Below are 16,053 nucleotides of genomic sequence, written 5' to 3' on the forward strand. Positions count from 1 at the left end.
GGAAGAGCTCAACTATTTTTCTTACGGTTCTAGAGGTTTCCTTTCCTTTTGCAAGTTTCCAATGGATTTGTTTAGATTCTTTCTCATCTTCAGATCCACTAGCATACGATTGTCCACATACCTTTCCGTCTTTGCAGTCCTTGGGGTCAGGTTTGTTTTTTGCATCCCTCAGGTTGTTAACTTGTGCCTTTAATCTTCTTGGTAAACCTTACACAGGATATTCTCTAAGTTTTGGTAAGTAATAGTTCCTGGGTTTTTAAACTTTTTTTCTGGCTGGAAAATGGGGTTTCTTCTTTGATTCAAGACTGACACTATGGCCTTTTAGAGCATTTTCCTACATGTTTCATGTGTAGTTAAGAACAAAATTCTAGATGACAGGCATGAGGATCTGTAACTGTACGTTTCAGATGACTTGTAAATTGGCCTGTTCAGATGTTTTGTATTAATATCCATTTTGGATTGCTTAATTATCAAAGGTACATTAAACCTTCCTTTCTCCCTCAATTATGGACTCCTTACATTTTCCTTGTCATGCTTCCATACTTTACTTTTAAAATTATAACCACAAAATATATAGTCACACAGAAATTTTGAATTACCTTCCTGGTGAACTGAATTTTAAAAAAGTATTAAATGCTACGCTTTACTCTAATAATGCTTTCCTTTCCCCTTCAAATCTGATAGTACAAAATACAGCCATATCAGCTTTCTTCTTTATTTGCTTGCCGACTTCCTACTTTTTCCTTACATTTTAAGTGTTTCTGTTTTAATATTTTAGGAAAGTCTCCTATAAACAGAATGTAACTAGACCTTTATCACTAATAAGGAACATTTTCCATTTTCAGGAAAACAGAAAGCATCAAATGAGATGGTAATGAAACCAGGCAGGCAGTGATCACAGCAAATGTTAAATGAACCAAAAGGCAACAAACAGATTATAAAATTGGCTTCATTACTACCTTATTTGGTGCTTTCTACTCTCCTGAAAATGTTTCCTCTGCTTTTCAGTTCATTTTTTTTCTTCCCCTCCCCTTTGTAAGAGGATGGCCAGAGAGAGGAAAAGGGGAGACTGCTTTCAAAACTGAACAATAAAAGCCCGGAGTCACCAAGGCCTCCCCAGCCCGAGAAGACCCGTGTGCCCCTTCCCCGCCCAGCCGTGCCCCCACCCCGCTCCAGGAAGGCAGCCCCAAGGGCAGGGGCCTGACCTGGTCGCCCACCAGGTCAGCCTTGCAGGATGGCACCGCCTTGGTGTGCCCGTGAAGTGGCCGTGACTTGCATTTCCTCATCTTTCCTAACCTGCCTTTTCTTTCTGAACCTGCAGTTCAGGTGAGGGTTTCTTTTATCTGCCTTGCTTGGAATGTATTTTGTCCTTAAGTCTGGGATGTCAGATCGTGCAAGTCTGGAAGATAATCAGCCTCTCGGAATACTGCTCATCCCCAGTGTCCACTAGCATTTTGAACTGTGAAACTTCTGCACTTTCTCCTTTTCATACTTCCACTTGTTTCTTTGCTATGTGGTGGAGAACTTATTCAGCCTTCTGGTTTACTAGTTTTTCTATTTGGCACTCACCAACCTTGTGCCATAGTTTTAAATTTCCGTGACTTTTCCTATTTGGATGTTATCTGGCTCTTTTCAAATGCCTGTCATCATTTCTGACACTGTGTTGCTTATCTGATTCTAATCTTTTAAGATATTTAAAGCAGTTTAAATTCTTGGGGAAGATGCTAATAATCTTTGTTTCTACTGACCCTCACTCAGGGTGAGGGTGTGTGTGCTATAAGTTCTAGACTAGACTGGATTTTGTGTTGAGTTTATATTCCTGTTGAGACCCAGGTTAAAGTTGTGTCCACATCCAGAAATTTGTATCTACTTGTGACAGGCACCATCTGTTTAAGCTACCTGGCTTGTAGTTTTCTGGATCGCAGAACTCCAGACCCTGGACACACTGCTCCCCAGGCTCAGACTCCTCATCCTGTAGGTCTTTATGCTGGTAGGCTGCTTTTCCTAGTCTGTGCTTTCACTGCAGGAGCTCTTAAGTTCCAACTTGCCAGCTTGCAGCAGACCCAACCTTGATCTGTTGTTAAGATGGAAGACCTGAGAAATATCACAAGAGCAGGGAAGATGCCAAGTGGAATTGAAATAAAGTTAGAGGCAACCACCGTCAGAGGTGTCTGGCAGGAATGTCAAGCTCTTTCGGTCACAAGTGTTTAACGCAGAAAGGGTTGCCTTCAGCATGTGCAAGCACAGGGCTGGGGATGAAAAGAGGATCTGCTGTGGAAGGTCTAAGAGGTTACAGTAACCACGGTTAAGCTAGCATAGATTTAAAGAACACCAAACTGGGACATGTCAATAACACATTACTCCAAAATCAATTTTGAAATAGTAGAAGGTATTTTACACCCAGAAAACACAAGGTGCTAATACCTAATGCAGTGGAAGCTCACCTGGGGCAAAGCCTAACCTCCTCTCGTGCCGGCCCCCGCAGAGCCCATGGGCAGCATGTCGTCCATGGAGGTGAACGTGGACATGCTGGAGCAGATGGACCTGATGGACATCTCCGACCAGGAGGCCCTGGACGTCTTCCTGAACTCTGGTGGCGAGGAGAACACCCTGCTGTCCCCTGTCTCAGGTAGGGGTGAAAAGCCTGCATGGACATCATCACTCTCACCACCACGATTTCCCTCTGGTTCGGTCAGACACTGTGTGCTAAGTGGTTCCACTGTTCCCACACAGTCTGGCCTCACAGGCGTGGACAAATAACACCCCGGCGGTTACAGTCATGAACTTCTCAACGACTCTCAGTGTTTTTCCCAAATACCTTCAGCAAACAGGGAGTTTTTCTTAAAATTGCATTTTTATCTTCTCCTCTGTCTCCAAAGTTAATCTGAGTTGGGTTTGTGTAGTTAAGCACTAGATTTTGGGGAGGTGGAGGTCTCCTGTGTGGCTCCCCCCGTCCCCTTTCAGTAGGTGGTATTCAATGCTGGGGGCAAGGGCCAAGGCGTGTGTTCAGCCGTCAGCTTACATTTTAAAAAGTAGTGGCAATCCTGCAGGCACATTCTCTTCATTTAATAACTTACCATAATCTCACATTCATTTAGCAGATCTTTGCTGACACTCCGGCACTATACCTGGCCTCACTGTAGATTTCAGACCATTCCTCCGGGGTGGGTGGGCTTTGAGGCTGTCATCACGGAGAACATGTCTTTCTTCCATGCTCCTGAAGATGGAAAGGCCAGCCCGTTTCACAGCCTCCTACCTGCTGGTCCCACACCACGGGCTCCACGTCCTGTCAGGCCTGGGGGCTTCCCCTTGACCTGGGTTTCCAACAGAGCAGCTCCTTCCTCCCCTCCTGGCATATGCATGAGCCCTCAAGGCCTGCGCTCTGCTCCCCTCCCCAGCATCAGGAAAGGACTCCCATCATCCGGGTGAGGTTTTGGTTCCTGTAAGAGGCTCCACAAGCGTTTTTCCCTTAAGGTCCAGTTCCTTGAAATTAGTTTGGAGGCTATAGAGAGGTAAACCTAGCTTGTCGAGGTTATGAGGAATGCGAGTCCCACCTGCAGAGCTTGCCATTGGGTCTTGAGCATGGTGTGTCAGCGGAGGCTGTGGGAAGGGGGTGGGGTCTTTGCATCTGTCCCAGGTGGCAGAAGGGTCAGCTGGAGCCCCAGGCTGCCTCCGGGGCCGCTGAGCTCGGCACTGTCTACAGGTGGTCCCTGCACGTCAGGGGGGCAGAGAACTCACGCCCCCTTGATTCTCTGCACGTTCAAACGCTCGTCACCAGCACTGCTGAGATCAGGCCTTCCACGACAGGCTGTCCTCTGCTCTTTCCTTCAGGGCCTGAGGCAAGTCCCAGTCAGGATGCAGTCACTCTCCAGGTGCCCACACCCTCCCAGCCCCCAGCCACACCACCTTCCTCATCCTCACCTGGTACCGACCCGGCCTCCCGGGACCCCAGCGAAGGCGGGGAGTCGCCCGTGGTCCAGTCTGATGAGGAGGGCGTGGAGGTGGACACCGCCCTTGCCACCTTGCACACGGACGACAGTGACTCCTAACCCGGCGCCCGCGTGCTGCCCACCTCTGAAGGACGACGCAGCCCTGCGCTGAGGCCCGCGGTGAAGGCAGGTGGGCTGCGGGGGGCTCCTGGTTTTTTACACAATCGACAATGATGTGTGAGGCAAGTGGCTGCAAGAACAGCTAACAATAAAGTCTGAGAACTTTAAACGTAGCCAGTTTGTACAGAAAGGCGCTAAATACACACGTCCTGCATGTGGGCCAGGGAGCTTGGTGTCCACATCAAGCTTGGTGTCAGCTTGGCGCTGATGAGCAAAGCCCCTTACAGGTAGGAAATCGTGCCTCCTCTCAGCTCTAACAAAGTTCGGGTTTTCATGTGATCGTTACAAAATGGTAAAGTCCAACAACAGCCCCTAGCTTATTTAATAGCAGAGCACAGCCCTGGGCATGGAGGGGGAGAAAGAAAACATGGGCCCAGTCCACACGCTGTTTCACTCCTGACCAGGCCCTGATCCCAGAGGGATGTGTGTGTGTCTCCCCACCGCCCCCCCCACCACTGTCAGAAAATGAGATTAAAACTTGGTGTTCACTCCACTCCCTGGCCAAGGGGATGGACCCTTAGCCCCTCGATCAGAGAAGAGCTGATTTCATTCACTCATCTTCCACAAGACAAACAGGTGTCCAAAAAACTTTGTTTTATTATTAAACCTTGTAGTACAAACCTGAAAAGTAAACAAAAAACTGGCAATAAACAACATGAAAAGTATTCCCTCCCAAGGGAGGGGTGCAGAGCAGCGCTAATAAATTAAAACGTCAGACCGTAAGCCGTAGGCAGAAGTTCACTGTCCAAAAGAGGGCCAGTACACAGCAAGGCCATAGAAACCGGACAAGCACACTGGAAAACATGACTCTGCTCATGTCACTGTTAAATACGCCACACAGTTCAGTCTTCGGCAACGACACCCGACAGAGTACCACAGGACGCTGCTGACAGCCCCACCGGCCAGCTCAGTGCAAGACGGGCAGCTGCGGGATGGGTGGGTCCAATCACGAAACAAAGAACGGCTTGTGAAAACAGTTTCCCTTTTTTATTCCACACATACTGTACACACAACCGGAGAAGGGCAACAGCTACTCCATTATTATTTTTTTGTTGTTGTTCAGTGATGTAAGCAGCACTTATAAATGTTACAAGAAAAACCCTGTAAGCATCCAGTCCACCCGATGAAGAAACGGAAGTGTAAGGCTTTTCTTCATCTGTCCTCGCGCCCTCCCCTCCCCCACCCAGAAAAAGGCTCAAGTATTTGAAACAATTTACAGGCGTATGTACAAAAGGGACGGTTTTTTTTTCTTTTTTTTTCTTTCTTTTTGTTACAACATGAAGAGAAAAAATAGACCAGATGAGCGCAGATGCATTTTCACATTCAAAAAGAACCGCAGACCTCCAAGTGGCTCTAGATGTGATCACCAACGAAACGAATTTAAAAAGAAAAATTAATGCTGACCTGTGAAGGTGTAAAACAACAAACAGGTGAGATGAAGATGGAATGTTAGAAAGATTGCACATCCATGACAAAGAAGCACTTCCGGCTTCAATCACTTTTTTTTCCTTTTTTTTTTTTTCCTTAAGGATGCTATTGAAGGGTTTTTTGATAAAGTAGCCAACAGCACCAAAAAAGAACAGAATGGATTTCCTAATGAAATCAGGCACAGGTTTCCCTCACGTGACCCCTCCAAGGCAGGCAGTCTTTTTCTTCTCTTCCTCTTTCTCCTTAAACAGATGCATAGTGAAGTGCTGGTAAAGAGAACCCAGTGGCTCCGACCTCCTCATTTTGCCTATGGTTAGGAAACAACGTCCGCCTTCAGCTGCCATAACCGCCCAAAGAAACAAAATGGGGACTCTCCGGTTTTTAACACTTACAAACTCATCCTGCACATGACAGAAGAAAAGACGGCCCAAGTAAAGCCATTTCTTTCAAGTTTTTTTTGTATGTGTATGTGTCTTCTATCCCTTTTTCTCTCTAGAAAAAAGTCTGCTCACATGACTGATGGTTTTAAAATTTGTTCTCCAAACTTCACCCTCTTCAAAAATGGGTTAAAAAGCCTTTTTTCCCCCAACAATTACAAAAAAAAAAAAAAAACAACAACAAAAAAACAAACACAAACAAAAAAATCAAACAAAAAGGCTTTTGTCAGCCACAAGGGGCGATACAAATTAATACAGCCCCTCAAGGGTTTTAAAACAGTGAATATACGGCAGTTTCAAAAATCTGACTGCAGTATCTAGGTATTCTAAGTACAAAAAAAAGTTCAACAGTTTAATGCTAAAACAAAATTAGTTCTCTAAAACCAGAAGAAAATCTTCTTTAGAGCTAGTGCAAAGACAGCTTGTATCCTACAGCAAGTACTCCAAACTAGAATATAATAATTACAAAATAACGTCTATCCTCGCCCACGGCGCTGGCGTCTTCAGGAGGATGCGAGCCTCGAGGGCGGCACGTCCACTGTGGCTCTCTTGCGGGGCCCTCTTTTTGGTGTGGGTTTACTGAGACAGTTCTCAATGCTGCCGTTTTTACCAGATACCTTGCCACAGATCTGATTGACCAGGCTGATAATCTGTTCCTGTTTCGGGTTGAAAAGGAAGACAGAGAATTAGCAAACGTAACAGTGCCATCCCCAGGCTGTCACCTTCACCAAACAGAGCAGCAGCGTCGGCGCCCAGGGGTGGGGAGGGCCAGGGTGGCCTGGGGACTGGTTGGGCCCACACTTCCTGAGATGGAGGCCCCCAACCAGGCGCCTAAGTTAAACTTTCCTTCTCTGGGGAAACCTGCCTTTTCTCCTGTGGAATCCAGAGAGGCGCACAGAGCCTCCCACCCCTTCCTTCCCCCTTCAGGGAGCCCAGGAGCGCCCCCCAGTGGCGGTGAAGTGGAATTTCTGCAGCCCCATAACCACACAGCGTGGACAGGCTGCTGAAGGCCGCATTCCTGTCGAGGGCCCTCACCACCTAAACACAGCAGAGGGCTTCGGGCGGCCGCCCCTGTGCACCTCCTGGGGCTCAGAGGCCTCCGGGACTGGCGGCCATGCGGGGTGGGGGGCGGCTGGGAAGTGAGAAAAGGTTGTGCACCCGGGAGGGGGCGTGTCTGGGCTACACTGAAACCTGCTTGACAGACTCGTGCACATAAACACTTGCCCATAAATGCTTGTTATTCCCTCCTCAACGAAGGGGAAAGAGCACAACAGGACAAGAGAACCATCTATCTGCCGGGCATCAAAAACCCATCTGTAACTAACACAACTCAACTCACAACACCCAGGGTTACAAGGAGCCACAGGGAAGACTAGCCAAATGGCATGTGTCCTGACAGACACTGCAGAGCACTCGCTGGAGCCAAGGATGGACGGACAGAGCAGGAAGCCACGGGCACAGGAGGCCTCTCCTTCATCAAGCTTGAGGGTCCTGGCCCAGGCTGGGCGCTGCACACCACTTAAATCACTTACAATACACACGCTAGTCAAGAATGGACACTTATAATACACATGCTAATAAAGAACGAACAGACGAGCTTCTTTCAAGACCAGCCACCTTGACAGCAGGGCTGTGTGGTCAGAGGTCACACCTTTGACCAAAAGGCTGGACAGCGGGGACCTGACTGCTGGGGCTCAGAATAAGGGCTCTGGTCTCACAAGCCATTTTTGGAATCCAACCCAGAGCTGGAAATTCCCCAATTGAAACAATAATAATATAGTTCAGCTCAATAGGGAACTGATTTGTGATTTTCACTTACTAAAATAAATTTAGGCCACTGGCAAAGTGGTAGGCTTATAAAAACCCTTCTCTTCCCTACTCATGAGAACCAATGATTAAGCTTCAGACCGACAGACCCTACATATGTGATTCTTTTCCAGGATTCTGGTCACATCAAAACACCAAGCTCCAAAATGGGCCGGAGGTGGAAACTAACCCACGTCTTGTCAAGCTTCAGAATCATCTCAGAAGCCCCAGTGCCGCCGGCTGTACCCTGGAGCTTCCAGAGATGCTCTGACTCAGACATGAGGGTTTATTTTTAACCGTGTTCTGACATTTGCTGTTCAAGTGAAGAAGCAGGGAGGGCAAAGTGGTTACTGCCTTCACTGAACATGCTCTTTAAAGACAAAGAAGATGCAGAGAGATCTATCTCCAGCTTTCCAACCTTGTAATTTAGCCAAAGGCTTATCAAATATGACCCCAGCCTGAGCCCCCTAGGGTGCCCCCAGAGCACCTGGCCTGGGCACCTGGCCTGGCTCAGCCTGGAGCGCTGACGTGTGACGGCAGGACAAGGCCACCTTCTATGGGACGTGCCTCCCTGGGGCGGGGGGCAGCGGGGCTGGGAGAGCTAGCAGGTTCTGCCCTCAAGGCGGGGCTCACAGCTGGACAGGAGGGTGGGCCAGCAGGGGCAATGGGGGTCCTGGCAGCAGTCTTCCAAGGTGACCCCCAAGAAGGGCTCCGGGTCAGGGCACAGTAAATGCTGCAGGGCCGTGTGTCCCTGGAGCTACACACTTGTACAGTATCTGCAAGCACGATCGCAGGGCAGCCTGTAAGCACGTGGAACACGTGAGCCGACAGGGCTACGTGCCAGCTGCCCTGGGGGCAGAGCTCCGGGTGCTTTCCTGCGGCTGAAGGCAGCACCTGGCCCTTACCCACTGGAGGGTAGAGACCAGCCACACGGATGGCACTTTGCACCTGCCTCTGGGGACGTCTAGGGTTTTTAGAAAGGGTGCACTGGGACTTACTCGGAAGGTGAAAGCTTTAGGAGCAGAAAGAGAAAGACTCCAGCTCTGCCAAGACCCCCAGGTGAAGACAAGGGCCTGGGCGCTCCAGGACCACCCCCTCGGGCTTTGCCTACAGCTCAGTGAGCGGCCGTGGGCTGGGGGCCCTGCAGGTGGGTGCGCCAGGACGTGAGGGGCGTGGATGAGGATGCCAGTCCCCCAGCCTCAGCTGCCGGCCGCTCCAAGCCAGCGGAGCCCCGGCTGACCCTGGTCGCCCTGTCTCAGCTATCAGGCCAGAGGTGCCGGAAGCAGGCTGCGTGTGGGGCCTCGCGGGCGGGCGCTCGCCCCACGGGCACACTGACCTCGTCGTAGCGGTACATGAGCTTCAGGCCGCGGCAGGACTTCTGCTTCTCCACGTGGCGCAGGGCACACTCGAGGCAGAAGACCACGTTCTCGTTCTCCTGCACGACCTGCAGGACGAGAGGCAGCGCAGCTGAGGCGTGCGGGGGAGGCGGGGGCACCCGAGGAGGGCGGTGGGCTCTCAGGAGCAGAGCAGGGGAGCCCAGCGCCCGGGCCAGAGGCATCTGTGGCCCAGAAACACAGGACACTGATGTGAAAGCAAGTGAACGTCATGGCATCACCGAGCAGGAGCTGCGCCCCGGCAGCCTCGGGCCCCCTGGCTTCTCCACACTTTCCTGCCTGAGTCGGAGCGTGGCAGCTGGGGCTGCGGGGTCTGAGGGCTCCTGAGACTATTCGTTCAAAACCTCCCATGGGATAAAAGATGCCAGGATGGTCACACCCTGCACATTCGTGACAGTGTCTCCTGCTCTGGCCCAGCTGGTTGCTCCTCCCGGGGAGCCAGCCTCTGTCCACATTCCAGCAGGCACGGCTCCCGATCCGAGAGACCCAGCTGCATCTGGCTTGAGCTGCCCCGAGGACGCGCCAACGTCCAGGGCTGTGTGCGCGGCATCCGCGCCCCCACCGACCTGGCCCGGTCTCCCCCTGTGTGAACAACGGGGAGACGCGGCCTTAACACACCAGAGGCAAGAGCATCACAGGCTTTTTCACAGGGACTCTGGGAAAGACCTGTTTCCTGTCTTTGATGTTTCTAAGCAAAGACAAGAAACCAAGCTGCAGGTATATGGAAATGACGCTTATTGGCAGAAACAGCACTCAAAGCTGAGGATGGAAGCACACAAAAACACACAACAGTGAACAGAAATGCACAAATCCCTTAGCAAATAACCTAAGTGATGAAAAGCATGTATAAATAAAACCTAAATTTTTACCCATGAATTCAGGATATGTGCTTTTTAAATAACAGGCTAAGAAATCCTGGTGACTACTCTGAAGATCAGCTTTCTGAGGGACAATGCCAACCTCAGAACCCACGGGAAGGGACAAGGGCCACACAGGGTCACAGAAGTCACCCAGGCTCATGGGAAACCTACAATGATGGTTTCCCACGAGCATAACCCCATTCCAATGCAAGATGAACAAACCCAGAACTATGCAGCTTTCATGAGTGATGTTCACAAAACATTTTTAAGATCTGGGGAAATTCTTATGACTTGTTTTAAAGACAGCATGGTTGTTAATTATATGTTTTTAAAAGCCTCCGGGAAAACAAAGCTAATAGAAGATATACATAAAATGGGACACGTGGTTATCACGGACTGAATTATTATCCCCTCCCCAAATGCAGGTGTCCTAACCCTCAGTAACTCAGGAGGTCCTGCATTTGGAGGAGGAGCGTCAGAGATAATGGGTTCTGGTCCCATATGACTTCCATCCTTTCAAAGACAAGAAGAGATTAAGACAGAAGCACGCACAGGAAAGGCCCTGTGAGGACCATGGGGAAGTGGATGTCTATATGCCAAGGAGACACCTCAGGGAGAAGCAACCTCGGGGACACCTTGACCCAGCACTCCCAGCCTCTACAGCCCTGAGAAAGACGTTTCTGTTGTTCACGGCAGCAGGCAGCGGTGCTGATTCAGCAGCCCTAGCAAACACCAGCTACAGACCTGTGTCGGGGGGGGGGGGGGGGGGGGGGGGGGGGGGCCGCTGCCTGAGGGAGGCGGGAGGTGTGGCTACGCTGTCCGCTGGGCCGGGCTGGGTGTAGGAGCGTGGAGCGTGTACCTCAGCCCCAGGCTGGGTTGGACAAGCCCCTCATGGAGGCTGCAGAGCAGCCAAGAGAGAAGGCAGACGCTGGACTGCGCTAGCTTCCAACCACGACCAGAGACTAAAAGCTGGGAATGGGAAGTGCCGCTTTAACCAGACAGACTTCAGTCCTTGGGGCGATCAGAGCAATCACGGGGCTGAACAGAAGCTTCAACAGACCAGGAAAGAGCCTGGGGTCCTGCCGTCAGCCCCAGAGGGAGGCCGGGCAGGGCCGGGGCGGGGCTCACCATGGACAGGTAGCACAGGTGCTGGCACACCTGGCACCTCCGCTCCGAGGTCTCCAGCTGCAGCCACTTCCGGGGCTTCTTCTTGCCATCGGGCGCGGCGCTGCTGCCGTCGTGGCTGCCGTAGCGGGCGGACGAGTGGAGGCCGGCCTCAAACAGCTGCCGCCGCTGCCGCAGCTCCGTATCCCTACCAGGACACCCGGGGTCAGCGGGCCCGAGGGGCTGGGGTCCCCAGGAGGGCGCGCAAGTCCAAAGGCCAGACCTGCCCCAAGGCCTCTCGGACGCCCGCACTCTGCCTGCAGCGACGAGCGCAGAAGAGCCACCGGCCAAGCCCCAGAATGGGGGGCCAGCGATCCCCACGGGAACAGGCCGCACCCCCACCCCGCCCGGCTGAGCCTGACGGGCCAGCCAAAGCCGTCTCGTGTTACCTGAGCTCGTCCAGGAGGGCTGAGATCGTACTGAGCGTGGGGCCGTTCTCCTTTTTCGCTTCCGCTTGTGCGATCTGGTAGAGTAACTTCTCCATCGAGAATGGCTTAGCTATATGGCGACGCTTCATCTCCTGAAAGAGGCAGTAAGAGGCAGTGACATCCCTTCAGGGCAGGTTTTCATTTCTAGACAGCTATCAAGGGTTTCCTTTAGTGGGGAGGGGGTGCTATCAGAATTTTCAAATTCTGAATTCCATCTGGATGGAAAGCAACGCAAAAACCACACAATAATCTTGTCTCCCCAGAGGAAGACCGCAGACCCCAGGCACTCCGCCGGCCAAAGGCAGGGTTCGCCTTTCACGCCTCTGCAGTGACGGCCCAGGACGGAGTCAGAGAACTCAGAACTTACAGGCCTCGAACCACTCTCCCTCCCTAGAAAAACTTCTCAGCCGCCTTAGGGGTCTGAAATCAAAGCAGTATCTACAAACAAGACTCCTACCAGGGAACACAAGGACACATGCGGAGCGGCCACCTGCCTACCTTGGCCGTCTCGAAGCCCATGCTCGTCCACTGGGTGGTGGCGAAGTGCACGGTCTCGGAGACGCTGTAGCCGCAGCAGACTTTGGACACGAAGGACCCCGGGAAGCAGACGACGAACTGGCCGCTCTGCTGCAGCGTCCTGTGCACCTTGATCCCCTCCCGGCACAGCACCTCCGGGGAGATCTGCAGAGACACGGGGTGAGCCGCCCACCCGCCCGCTTTCCGTGAGGACCGCCTGCAGCCGCGGCCCAGCACACCAACCCCCCGGACAGGCATCGGGGCCTAAGCCTGCTCCCCACACGGAGTATGTCCTGTATTACAGATTCTCTGTTTCTCTTTTAGAAAATATGAGACGTCATTCCTAAGTGGAGGAAGAGGAAGTTCTAAACTGACACAGACCCAGAAGCGACGCCTCAGATAAGGGCGCAGTCGCAGTGATCGCGGGGCAAGCAGAGCCCTGGGTCCCCAGCGCACGGCCAGGGTGGGCGGGCATCAGTGCACCCAGCACAGGGGCTGCGGGCTCAGGAGTGAGAGGAGACCCCGACAGGGGCCGCAGAGGCCAGCGAAGACCTGTCAACACAACTCTAAGAGATCCCCCAGGACTCAAGAGGCTGTGAGCACTGGGCCAGCTGCCTCTGCGCTCAGCTGTCCGGGCGCCCAGCCCGACCCCAGTTGCCATTTACAAAACCACCAGGCGCTGAAACAGAGTCAAAGGGCCCCACGCGCAGCGGCCCCACGTCCTGGGCAACAAGAGGGGGCACTTCAGCTGGGTTTCCATAGGAGAGGACGTTTTGTTTATGATGGCTCCCTGGATGTGTTGTTCACAGTCCTCTGGCTCTGCGGGGCAGGTCAGCTCAGGGGGTGAGGAAATAAAACCACCGCATGGGCCCTACCATGACGTTGCTCTCGAGCATCTGCAGGCCAGGGGTGCCATTGGCTTGCAGCAGAGTGTGCACCACGTCCTCCAGCTTGTTCTCCTCCTCAGCAGGAATGCAATACCTGGGCGGTTTGGAATCAAGGCAGAGGCTGTGACGAGGTCCCTCCCCAGGGAGCCCGTCCTCCGTGCTCCCCCAGAGAAAGGGGCCCACAGCAGCCTGGAAGCCGGCCTCGGTTGCAGGAGGGGAGGTGGGCATGCGCCCAGTGGTCCCGGGTCTCTCTGGGCAGCTCTGCCGCTTGCGCCCCATTAAGTCAATAAACTGAGTGAGTATGGGACGGATGCGATGCCGGTAGCCCGTCAGACGACAAGACATCTGATCATTTGCAGTAATTTCCCATCTGCTACCATCAACAAAGGAGCTGAAAGGCCAGCTCGGAGCGGGACTGGGGAGCCTGACAGTGAAGGATCACGCCGGGGAACCAGACCAACTCCTACATCCCCAACGGCAGAACGCCACCTCTGGGAGACCACTCTCCGTGCAGAGGGTGGGCTGGGAGACGCTGACAACGCCCACTTGCGTGAGGCCATGCAGAGCACGACTCACACAAGGCTGAGGAGGTGGCTGATGATACGGCCACCGCTCCTGATCAGCTTCCTGCTCTACTGTTCCTGGTTTCTGATGCTAGTATGGCCGTCAACAACCCCATGGGGAAAACGTCAGAGAGGAAAAGCCCCGTGTTAGCAGGCAACTGAAAAGGACAACGGCCAGGAATAGATGCTTGACCTTCCTTATCACTGGAGCAAATTAAAACATTCTCCACCAGCTTGACTTCCAATTGCACTCCTCAGACTCTGACAGGGAACACGGGACAAACTCGCACAAGCCCATCTGCCATAGGTGAGTGCGAGGCGTTGGCGCAGGGCCGGCATACTCACCAAATGCAGTCAGCACCCGTGTGTAAGTAGTCAATGTAAGGGAGGTGGTTTTGGTCTCGAGACCAGCATGAGGTAGAAAAGACCATGCCGATATTCAGCCAGGGAATTGTCACTCCTGGAACAAAGGGGACAGGGAGCCATGTGTCAGGGCGACAGCAACAGACATCGCATCGTCCTCCCCAACAAGAAAAAGAAGAAATGGGATTCAAGACCAGACAAAACTCAACGAGAAGGTACTCGCTCTTTTCTGCTTCTTAAGATCACAGACAGAGTTACAAACAGTGAGAAAACACCGTAACTAGTGACTGAAGGCAGGAAGGAACACGCCCACGATGGAGGCCGGCGGGGCCTCCAGGCTGAGGACGCAGGTGCCGCCCCGACGCCTGCTGTCGGGACACAAGAAGCGGGGCCCGGCCCTCAGCGCACCAGCACCCAGGACGCCTGGTTTCCCTCCTACCGTGTAAGGCAGGAGCCCAGGGAGTCAGAAGGTCAGCTCTGAAAATTCCCAGGTGGAAAGCAGACCACACGGAGTGTCTCCCCAGCCTCCAGATCTGCTCTGGTTTACCTTTCCACGTTTTTACTGACTCCAACTACGATCCTGACTCCTCTCGCTTCTCGAATAATCCCCGTGTTCTCTACACACCCTGCGCACCATGGTCCCCGGCCCTGCAACCCACGGCGGGCTTACCAGGCACAGCACCGAGGTGACGCAGGATGGAGCCTGTGTTATTGGGGAGGACGGTGAGGTTCCATCCGTGTCTGCGGGGGAAGCACAGGGGCATCATGGATGGGCGCGGACAGACGCCGTCCGGCCCACAGGACCTGGGCGGGAGCGTCCGACGTTACCTTGAAAATGGTTCCGACTTTCCCACCGGGAAGCCGCTGCCGTGGGTGTTGGTGTCCACCTTGCCGCAGTGCACGGCCACGTGGCAGTCCTTCTCCTCCACGAGCCTCCAGTACTCTTGCTGCGGGGAGAGGGGGCCGTCAGCACCGCGCTGCCCGGGGCTGCGGGCAGTAACCACACGCCAGGGTCACGGGGCCAGGTCCACGACCGACAGACGGATAAACACAAGGTACAGTGTCTGCCGGCTACAACTCGGTCTCAGAGAGGGAAATTCTGTATGCTGCAACACATGAATCCTAAGGACATGACACTAAGTGGAGAAGCCAGTCTCAGAAGGACAAGTACTGATTCCATCCCCATGAGGCACTCGGAACAAAGTCAGACAGAAAGAACGGAGGGGCTGCGGGGGCTCAGTGATTCACAGGAGCCGACTTCCGGTCTGGAGAACGGACAAGTTCTGCAAACGGGTGGTGGGGTAACGACTCTGGTGCCACTGAGCTGCACCTAAAAATGGCTCAAGTGGCAAATGTCACACAGACGTCACCACAATGAAGGATCACTTCTGTGAGAGGGAGGGAGAAAGCGGCCCAGGAAGGAGGTGAAGACGCCCCCAATCTACTGCAGGTGGCTCACAGTGCCCCAGACGGGGGTCTGGGCAGACATGCCACCCTGCCCCCCAGGCAGTGACCCCAGCCACTGAAACGGACGGGGAAAGGCGGGCACGAGCTGAACAACTGCAGGGCGCACGCGGGTCGGGACGGGCTCTGCTAACAGGTAAGAGGGTTCCGTCCTCAGTCATCAGTGCAGAAGCTCAGCAACGCCCTCCCCTGCCTCGGCCAACCCCGCTGCCTGGAGCCTCTCCAGTGAGCATCCGGGGTCAGCCCCCACCCCGCTGCCTGTGCGGCTGCCACAGCGAGGGGCCAGCTTGCAGGCAGCCGGAGGCTCCAGCTCAGGACAACATTAAATGCTTAGGATCCCTAAGGGCCAGAGACGGGTCCAGGCCAGTCAGGTCAGCCATCTGCCGGGATTCACAGCGACTTGCATTAAGTGAAAAAGACAGCAGGGGAGGAAGGGGACTGTGCACTATGTGGGGGCCCCTTTCGTTGGTGACCACCGGCCAAGCAGAAGGCTCCAGCCCCCTTCGTAGGATCCAGAAGTTAGCCACACAAGTTCAAATTTTAGCAAATCTTCCTTTTGTGCTTAAATATTATACAACTATTAATATTAAAGCAAAACCAAGACTCTCAGGGAGGGAGGTCCAAAAGCGAGGGG

General features: G+C 53.2%; 2 protein-coding genes across 9 annotated transcripts in view; one reads left to right on the top strand and one right to left on the bottom strand.

Moving 5' to 3' along the window:
- The window catches only part of DTNBP1 (dystrobrevin binding protein 1), a 97,078-nt gene extending 92,856 nt beyond the window's left edge, over nucleotides 1-4,222 (top strand). The window contains exons 9-10 of the mRNA XM_043908498.1: nucleotides 2,486-2,629; nucleotides 3,832-4,222. Of these exons, the coding sequence (XP_043764433.1) occupies nucleotides 2,486-2,629; nucleotides 3,832-4,049 (362 nt within the window). The 3' untranslated portion in view covers nucleotides 4,050-4,222. The remainder of the gene's footprint in view (nucleotides 1-2,485; nucleotides 2,630-3,831) is intronic.
- A 464-nt stretch (nucleotides 4,223-4,686) lies between these two features.
- JARID2 (jumonji and AT-rich interaction domain containing 2) overlaps nucleotides 4,687-16,053 on the bottom strand; it is a 229,373-nt gene continuing 218,006 nt past the window's right edge. For all 8 annotated transcript variants that reach the window (XM_043908491.1, XM_043908490.1, XM_043908492.1 and 5 more), the window contains 9 exons: nucleotides 14,784-14,902; nucleotides 14,626-14,696; nucleotides 13,938-14,052; nucleotides 13,018-13,123; nucleotides 12,125-12,307; nucleotides 11,588-11,718; nucleotides 11,163-11,346; nucleotides 9,117-9,224; nucleotides 4,687-6,630 (listed from right to left, as the gene is read on the bottom strand). In XM_043908491.1, the coding sequence (XP_043764426.1) occupies nucleotides 6,478-6,630; nucleotides 9,117-9,224; nucleotides 11,163-11,346; nucleotides 11,588-11,718; nucleotides 12,125-12,307; nucleotides 13,018-13,123; nucleotides 13,938-14,052; nucleotides 14,626-14,696; nucleotides 14,784-14,902 (1,170 nt within the window). In that variant the 3' untranslated portion in view covers nucleotides 4,687-6,477. The remainder of the gene's footprint in view (nucleotides 6,631-9,116; nucleotides 9,225-11,162; nucleotides 11,347-11,587; nucleotides 11,719-12,124; nucleotides 12,308-13,017; nucleotides 13,124-13,937; nucleotides 14,053-14,625; nucleotides 14,697-14,783; nucleotides 14,903-16,053) is intronic.

Source organism: Cervus elaphus, chromosome 7 (genome assembly GCF_910594005.1).
Source record: "Cervus elaphus chromosome 7, mCerEla1.1, whole genome shotgun sequence".
NCBI lineage: Eukaryota > Metazoa > Chordata > Mammalia > Artiodactyla > Cervidae > Cervus > Cervus elaphus.